The sequence below is a fragment of the Gekko japonicus genome, unplaced genomic scaffold, assembly GCF_001447785.1.
Source record: "Gekko japonicus isolate JY-2015 unplaced genomic scaffold, Gekko_japonicus_V1.1 scaffold4187, whole genome shotgun sequence".
In the NCBI taxonomy this organism is placed as follows: domain Eukaryota; kingdom Metazoa; phylum Chordata; class Lepidosauria; order Squamata; family Gekkonidae; genus Gekko; species Gekko japonicus.
In genome coordinates, this window is record NW_015173812.1 from 57,503 (window position 1) to 66,382 (window position 8,880).

At 45.6% G+C, this 8,880-nt stretch overlaps 1 protein-coding gene across 1 annotated transcript; it reads right to left on the bottom strand.

Annotated features, from left to right (window-relative positions):
- Positions 1 to 825: 825 nt before the first annotated feature.
- On the bottom strand, positions 826 to 7,659 carry LOC107120817 (cytochrome P450 1B1). The gene is made up of 2 exons (XM_015423588.1): positions 6,665 to 7,659; positions 826 to 1,444 (listed from the first exon to the last, which is right to left on the bottom strand). Exons 1-2 carry the CDS (start codon positions 7,657 to 7,659, stop codon positions 883 to 885), a joined length of 1,557 nt encoding a protein of 518 aa, XP_015279074.1. The 3' UTR covers positions 826 to 882.
- Positions 7,660 to 8,880: the final 1,221 nt, after the last annotated feature.

Sequence of the window (8,880 nt, forward strand, 5' to 3'; positions counted from 1 at the left end):
AAAGAGTGGAGGATAGTATTCTCCATTTTGAGTAACTGCAGATGTGTCTATAACCAACACACAGAGTGGCATTTTGCCACCCCACTCCTTAGCTGGTTCCATTAGTATTATTTACATGTACTTTTAATTTCTTAGTATAACTGAACCAACCTTAACTGATGAATTAATAAAAAACCAATCTTAATCGGGAAGTATCAATGGGTGACACTGACAGAGCTCTCAACCAACAGTAGCTAGTTCAGTCCACTGCAGATTTAAAAAATTGAATATTGAATTAAAATATTATGGTCTCTCAGGTATTTGAGAGCAACAGCAGACAACATATGCACACATTTAAATGAATCAAGATACACAACAGACATGCAATGCATAATGATTGCTTGTATAAAGAAAAGGGTACTACATTTTAGAATGAGACATTTTTTAAAAAATTCTTTTCAAAATAATTATTTGTAATTCTAATGGGGATAGATTTGATGACTAAAGGCACCAGAATACAATTATCATTCACAGTCACAGTCCCAAAACAGGACTTTTGTACTATGCAGGTAGAGGTGATGTTAAACCACATTTTCTACTATGAGAAGCAGAACCTACAAAAGCAGATAAAAATGTAAACATTTCCTTTAGAGAATGTATTTGATGTTTCTGACTTGTTAATGTTAATGAATACATAAACCGACAGACTAAATTTAGATTTTTTAAAAAAATTATGTATTGTTTTACTTCATATCATGCTAGAATACATGTTACGTCAATGCATTTCACTTAAATATAAAGAGAACGGATGGAACAAAATCCTTACTCAAAAATAAAGATGGAGTTAAAACTTCAGAGCTTAATATTTGGCAGGCCATTTTCATGGTCTTTTTCTGCCTGCAGTCACTGTACAGCATTATCCAGCAAATCCATAGTTTCCCGAAGTACAACATTGACCGTAAATGGCTTAGGTTTAATAGTCAAGCCATAGGTGAAATCCATTGGAGAGTCTTCCTTTGGATTGGCAGTGAAATGGCACTGATGCACCAATATGGCAATGAAAAGAAAGAGCTGCACTTTGGATAACTCTTCTCCAATGCACCTACGTTTGCCCACAGAAAAAATCATCACACTGCTAGTGAGGTCTTTGTTAAGGGATCCATTCTCATCCAGGAACCTTGGTGGATCAAAATCTTCTGGTGCAGGCCATTTCACTGGGTCATGATTCACTGACCACTGATTGACGAAGACCACTGTGTTTTTGGGGATATGGTAGCCCATCAAGGTGGTGTCTACTGTGGTGGAGTGTGGAATGGTAACTGGCACAAAGCTGCTGAAACGCATGGATTCGTAAAGGAACGCCATGACGTAAGGCAAATGAGGCTGGTCCTCAGCACATGGCAAACGGCCCCTGCCAACCACTTTGTCTATTTCTTCTTGCAGTTTAGACTGCACATCAGGATACCTTGCAAAAAAAAAAAAGGTAAGATACAAATAAGCAAGATATATATCTAGCTATTACATTTTTTCATTTTATCCTTTCTCTAAGGAGTTCAAGGTGGCCTACATAATTCTTACCTCTTACATTTTATCCTCACAAAAACCTTGGAAGGTAGGTTAGGCTAAACAAGAACAACTGACTTGAGTGCACCAAGTGAGCTTCAAAATGGGGTAGGGATTTGAGTTCAGATCTCCCTAGCCCAACACAAGTTATACAACCCGTGTGTGTGTGCCTTATCCTTTGTAACTGTGTGACTGCTCCTGGGCCTGCATGTGACTTCCTGTTTCTGAGAACTGAATAATGAGTGATCAGATGTAACCAAATAGTGTTTGTCTGTAACTGAATGTTAATTGTAAAAGGGTAGCCATGCTGCCATAACGTCTATTTTGGCTCGTACAGGGCCATAAAAGAGACACACATTGACAGAAACCACATGGTGCTCATGAAGCACCTTTTCATGACGTGCCAGTACTAATCTGTATTTTAAATGGCAATGTAATCACAGCCCTGCCCTGTAAAAAGTCAATACAACATGTCTATATGCTACAATGAATGGAATACCAGTGTGATTCACCCACAGAAGGATCCAGCAGTTCCATTTTTCCCAGGGTTCTGGCACACAGTCAGCAAACACACAGTCATTAGAAACAGGTCCTCCGAGGGTCCAGTGTGATACCCTCTGCAGTTTCTTTCTGTATGCACAGCTCATGAGGATGAATCAAGTTCTCTGTCCTTTTTTCAGCATTTTCCCAAAGAGCAATACAATGGACACTCTGCCACAATTCCTCTGAAGGCAGAACTAAGCATTATCTGGGAAGACCTGTGTCTCAAAGCCACACTGGTCAAGACAGTATGAATGCACATGCGTGGAATGTGTGTATCTGAGGACCAACCTGCAAACGATTGCTAACCCCTTCCGTACCTGCCAACTCTGCCCAGAAATGTGCCTTCCCAGGACAATTTCGCACCCCCACCTCCATGGGCATTCTTCTGGTTCTGGAGCCATTCAGGGAAAAATAATTAGAGATGGCCAAGGGAGTGATGATATTTGCATGAGGAGATTGGCAGGTATGGAAGGATTAAGTCCCCCTTCATCCCACTCTCCACTTCTCTCCTGCAACTGCCCCCATGTCCCTGCATTTGTACTGCAAAGAAAACAGTGCTGGGAACCCCATGCCCTGAGATCCAGAAGCGGCTCACTCATGTCTTCTTGGGGGTAGAAATCAAAATGGTTTCTGTATGTGGGAGGAGTTTATTTCTCTAGACTGAAGTTTATATGTAAAAAGCAATACTTGATTTAATTCATTTATACCATGCCTTTATCCCCAATGGGGACTCAGAGTGGTTTACATCATTCTCCTCTCTGTTTTATCCTCACTATAACCCTGCGAGATAGGTGAGGCTGAGAGAGTGTGACTACCCCAAAGTCAGCCAGCAAGCTTCCATGGCATGAGCGGAGATTTGAACCTGGGTCTCCCAGATACTAGTCCAACTACACTACTACACCATACTGGCGTACACCACACATTATTCATAGCTGTTGCTTGAACTGGTCCACCACTATGGGTCTGAGTCCACTATGCATATTGCATTCATCCACGGAGGATTCTGCACTAGAGGGGGCCATGGCTTAGTGGCAGAGCATCAGCTTGGCATGCAGAAGATCGGTACATTGGACCTACCTGAAGGTTCTTTCTCTTCAGTGGGGGAGAAGTCATCCAGCAACTGGTTAGGTCACGCCTCTGCTCGCTCGATAGGCTATGCAAATTTATTTTGTTGTGTGGCTCCTACTGGAGTGGCCTAGGCTGACCTCTCCAGTTATGTCCAAGCCCTGTCCGTGAATTATTTGCATCTCACATATTTGTTTCAGTTCACAATATTTGTAAGTTGTGCTGTTGCAGTGCATATTTTTGCCACCCTGGTCTATTTCTGGTATCCAATATGGGTGGGATGTGGATTACTTCTCCCCCACTGAAGAGAAAGAACCTTCAGGTAGGTCCAATGTACCGTTATGTTTAATCCCTGGCATCTCTAGTTCAAGGATCAACTTACAGGTGATGTGAAAGACCTCTACTTAGCACCCTGGAGAGCAGCTGCCAGCCTGAGTAGAAAAGACTGACTTCGATGGACCAAAGGCTGGACAGAGTATAAAGCAGCTTCATGTAATTCATATGTAACAGAATCCCCATCTCCCCTTGGTGCATGCACTCTGGCAATCAATACACCATGCCATAATAAAGAACTGTGCACATCCCACTGTTCAGTCTTTCTGCCTCCATTCGATCAAGGAATAAGCCCTCCAAACTTGCATTCTTTGATTGAATGGATAGGAACATGGGAGGTACACACTGGTCTACCATTCCCTCTGTGTGTGCTCTGAGGGGAGGGGGGGAAACTAGACGCCATCATATCTTATGGGGATCCCCTGGTGAAGGTAGACTGGATTCAAATCCATGACACCTAGTCTAAGTCTGAAATTGTTATGTCAAGAAGTGCAGTATACATGTATAGATGGACCCTGCAGGTCCATTCCAGCAATGGCAGTGCTTTCCTTGGCTCAACAATCCTCTGAAAACACATGATCTAAACCATAGTTGTTTAATTTTTTATCCTCCTTAACTATAAGTAACAAGCTTCACATGTTTGTCTTTTTCTTGTTTTTGACCCCAGGATTTCCCTCCCCACCACTAATTGAACATGTGGATTTGTACTCTTCCCCAGCTTTTATACAGCAAATGGAAATCAAGCAACTAACACTGCCATGAATAGAGCAAACATATTATATACACCCTAGAAATTATCTCCGTGAACTTCAGTGTTTGCCTGCTTTTGAGGAAGTGGTTAATGAGATGAGCCCGAAGGGTGTTTCTTCTCCTCCCTCCTCCTCTTACATCTTACAAAATGGCCAAAGAAAAATGAAACGACTAAAGATAAGCAAGAAAAAGATACTGTACTGCTTCCTTATTCCTTAAAGCTGTTCCTGCCCCAACATCTCGAGCTATAGGTGAATACCAAAGATGTCTTTACATACACAACGACTGCTCCAAATGCCTGGGCCGGAAGGAAGGATCCTGTGTAAAGGCTGCTTAAACCCCACTATAGGACTGCAGGCCAAGCCTCGACAATGGAAGTTTTCTTTTTTATTCCCTGTCGTGGATTTATAATAAACACAGAAGTATAAGAAGAAGACCATTCAACACCTTGTTTTGAAAGCAGAGGCTACCCTGTGGCAATCCTTTCTCTGATAAGAACTTGGCAGAAAAGTATTGACTCCTTGGCCTTCTTTTCTCTAATGCAATATTTCACCTCTGCAGAATAAACAAGTGGTTTTCCCCTTAAACTTTCAGATTTGGCAGTTTTCCCAGAACTCTGTGTTAGTTATTCATTAACAACCACTCCTGTTCCCATTGCACCCCTATATTTTGAGGCTACCATAAACAAATAATTAATAACCAGCACGGCTCATTTTTAACACCTACACATCATCATAATAAGCCAATTTGTTCTTGGGAGTAGACTTCAAGCCTTGCGTTGTTTGCATTGCAGGAGAGGATCCAACCTGGATTCTTGGAGGGGGGATTTCTAAGTTTTGCTCTGCTTTGGTTTTGCTACAGTCACAAAATGTTCTGCACGGCTAGTTCTAATAGCTTGTTTAAATCAGTGCATTCACTTAGGAGACAGCAGCAATATAAGAAAAGGCTGGCTGGATCAGGCTTTGACAAGATTGCTGGAAGAAACACTGTTATTACTCTCTGCACGTCACATCACAAAAGGAGGGAAAGCAACCAAGGAAGAAAAACAACAGTGTCCAGATTACAAGACATTCTGTGTAGCAAGGAGGTGGCTTCATCATTTTATTCCACAAAAGAGCTTCATTTTATCAGAAGTATCAGAAGTATCCAAATTAACATTTGTGATCTAACTCAATAAAAGCACCGGTTTTATGTTCCACTGGACTCAAACTTTGTTCAGCTAAACAGAACTTAAGCATAAACAGGACTGTATCCTTGGATCAGACTTCCTTCTCTTTGGGGAGAATAATCTTTGTACCACATCTTGTTTGGTGATCACTTGTAATTTTGGGAGATATACAGGAACCCCAGAAGGTTGGCAACCCTACTGCATTCCAGATTGAGAGCTTATAGCGATCCTTAAGTCCTTACAGAGTGTTATGTGGAGCCAAACCAGAGCAGGATTTGGGGCATTTGGGTGTGAGTTCAACGGAAAATGGTGTTGTGAATCAAAGGGGCCATCCATCTAAAAATTTCACCTTCTTCTGTGATCTCTGTTAGCAAAACCTCATTTCATGTTCAGAGGGAGAAACGGACACTTGGTGGGGGTGATTCCCATTTGGCCCACTGCATCCCAGAAAAATGGAAGGGGGGCAACATGGGGGTGGGGATCTTCATGCATTTACAAGACTGTTTATCATGTGTAAATAAAGGAAGGCGATATTTGGTTTTAAAAATGGATTATAGCTTAACATTCTTCTTTGCACTACATCATAGCTCATTCATAATAAAGTAAATAAATAATGATGTGCTCACCCCCACTGTACTCATCCCCCCCCCCATAACATTGTCCGGCTACTGGCTTGTTCAGTCTTTCTTGCTGGTTTCCCTTCCAAGTACTGACCCTGCTTAGCTTTCGAGATCTGGCTATACCATTCTGCCTTCTCTCCTGTAACAGGCAGTTATAGGAGGACCAAAATTTGATTGGACTGCAGTACTGACAGGTTTTTTAACCGTTCCCCCATGCCATTCCCATTAGAAATTGGCTCTCTCAATAGCTATTAGTCAAGCAAGATGCAACAGTCTACCGGCCTGTTTCCCCTCCAGAGAAGGTAATAGCAGTTTCCGTAATTATATCTGGAAAATGACACAGGGAGTGAGGGAAATACTAATCAGATTTGAAAATCCCTGTGAACGTTACATCTCTAACCCCAGCTCTCCAGAATCTTGCTTGCGGGTGCCAACAGTCTTCAACGGGGGTGGGGGTGTTAAGTCTGCTGCAAGCCCAAATACCCTGGATCACTTTAAAAACTAAGGAACTCATTGTGGTATAATAACCTTCAAGTTATCTCACAACGAATGCGTTATTCTTTAAGATAGCGGAAGGCTCCACGCCCAACCCAGCGCTGCTCGAAGGCCTCCCGCTCCCAGCGGAGCCAGCCAATCAGCTCACCTGACGAGGAAGATCAGGAGCCACTGCAGGGCGGTGGAGAGCGTGTCCTGGCTGGCGCCGAAGATGTCGGTGACGGTGGCCGGCACGTGCTCCACCTGCAGACGGGGCTGCTCCTGCTGGAGGCGGATGAAGGCGTCCATGAGGTCGCGGAGGGCGTCGCCCGGCCGGAGGCTACTCTGGTGCTCCACGAACTTGTGGCGCACGAAGCTGTAGAACTCGTGGTTCAGGGCGCGGAAGGCGCTATAGGCGGAGCGGACCGGGTTGGGGAAGCGCTGCAGCCAGGGCAGCGCGTCGACCAGGCTGCCCGCCCCCACCGCGCGCCCGAACTGCTCGTTCCGGCCCACCAGGCGGCGGAATTCGGCGTCGGCGTGGCTGTAGCGGCGGCCGAAGCAGAGGGCGCTCATGACGTTGGCCACGGCCACCACCAGGCTCCGCGACGGGTCCACGAAGGCGCCACCGGCGGAGGCGCGCACCAGGAGCCGCACCACCGCGCGCGCCTCGGCCAGCAGGGGCCGCTCCAGCAGGCGGCGCGCGGAGAACGCCCGCACCGTCGAGTGCGCCAAGCGCCGCTGCAGCTTCCAGAGGTCGGAGTAGCCGCCGAAGGCCAAACTGCGCCCGCCGGACACGAGCTGGAAGGAGGGGAAGCGCGGCCGGCCGGCGAAGGCGGCGCCCTGGCGGATGAGGGCCTCGCGGATGGCGCGCTCGCCGCTCAAGACCACCACGGGCCAGCGGCCCAGACGCAGCTGGAAGACGTCGCCGTAGGTGGCTGCCAGGCGCCCGAAGGCCAGGTGCGGGGCGCTGCCCAGCTGAGCCGCGTTGCCCAGCAGGGGCCACGGGAAAGGCCCCGGCGGCTCCAGTCTCCTGCGGCGTAGCCGCTCCTGCACCAGAAGCTTCGCCACGTGGAAAGCGGCCAGCAGAGAGAGCAGCAGCAGCAGCACGCCTTGCACGGGGGGCAGGCCGGCGGGGAGCGCTTCCTCCAGCCCCCGGGGGAGCATGCTGCGGGCGAAAGGAGGACCACGTTAGACGGACTTCCTGGCATCTTTGAGTACCGTTGTGGCTTCATAACTCTTCCTAAGCACAATGGGCCTGGGGACCCTTATTCAGTCTCGTGGGGCAGAATTCAAACATGTAGTGATACAGCCCAGGAAAAGCTATGCCACTTGATTCCGTTGGATGTGTTAATTGGCCTTGTCGAGACACAGAGCAACACTTTGAACTGAGGATGAATTACTTTAAATAAATTCAGCCTCAGGTGCTCTTCTGACTTCTCATTTCCTCTGTATTGACTAAATAAATCCTCTATGTTTTCTTGGAATGTAATCCAAAATCTGCATTCCTTTTGCACTAAACCATTATTTTTTTTAATAATGTGTATAAGAGACCAGAGGGGAACCTGTAAAATTAGCAGATTTCTATTTGTCTCTTGATTCACAAGCAAAGATAAATTAGCAAGATCACAACAGAAATCAAGGACTACAATGCCAGGGCCAGCACACCTACCTTTGTCTAGGACTTTTCAGAAGCAAGGGTAGTAATCATTAGGCAAAATGTTAGTTTTATATTATATTAAATGGAAAGTAATTTATGTATTAAATTCAGAATTAATTTCAGACTACTTTTTAAAGTGACAGTATAATTGACATTTAAAAAAAATGACACTCCCCATCCATTTCTGAAGTTAAAGGTATCCTTTTGAGTGTTTGCCACCTTTTTCTGGCACCACTCTTCTGCCATAGACATTTGCTTCATGTATTTTTGTGCCAGGCAATGCTAGACTTCTAGAATTTCTGCCTGTTGTATAGCTGTTTAAAAGGCTTAGGAATCCAGTGTGTGTGGGGGGGTGTCAATTTGGCGGAAAAACTAATGCTGGGGTGAAGCCTACCCCTATCCTACCACTCAACTGAACAAAGCATGAAGCCTTCTTTTCGTTTCAGTGGCTCTGAGCCCCTCTCTCTGGAGGCTGGCCACCTACCCTGGCCACCTACCCACCTATCCCCTTCTTGGGGGATGAGTGTATCCATCCCGTTATGTGGGAGTTTGTCACATACAGGCAATCAACTCCACGAACTCCCTGTGATGGAAATGTGGCACTATGTGCACTGAGCAGTTTAAATAAAAATGCAGTTCCCAAATAACATCATACATTCATGACACCATCTTAGAAAGCTTGCTCACTGTCAGAATTGGATCACAAAATAGTATTGATTGCCTTGAAC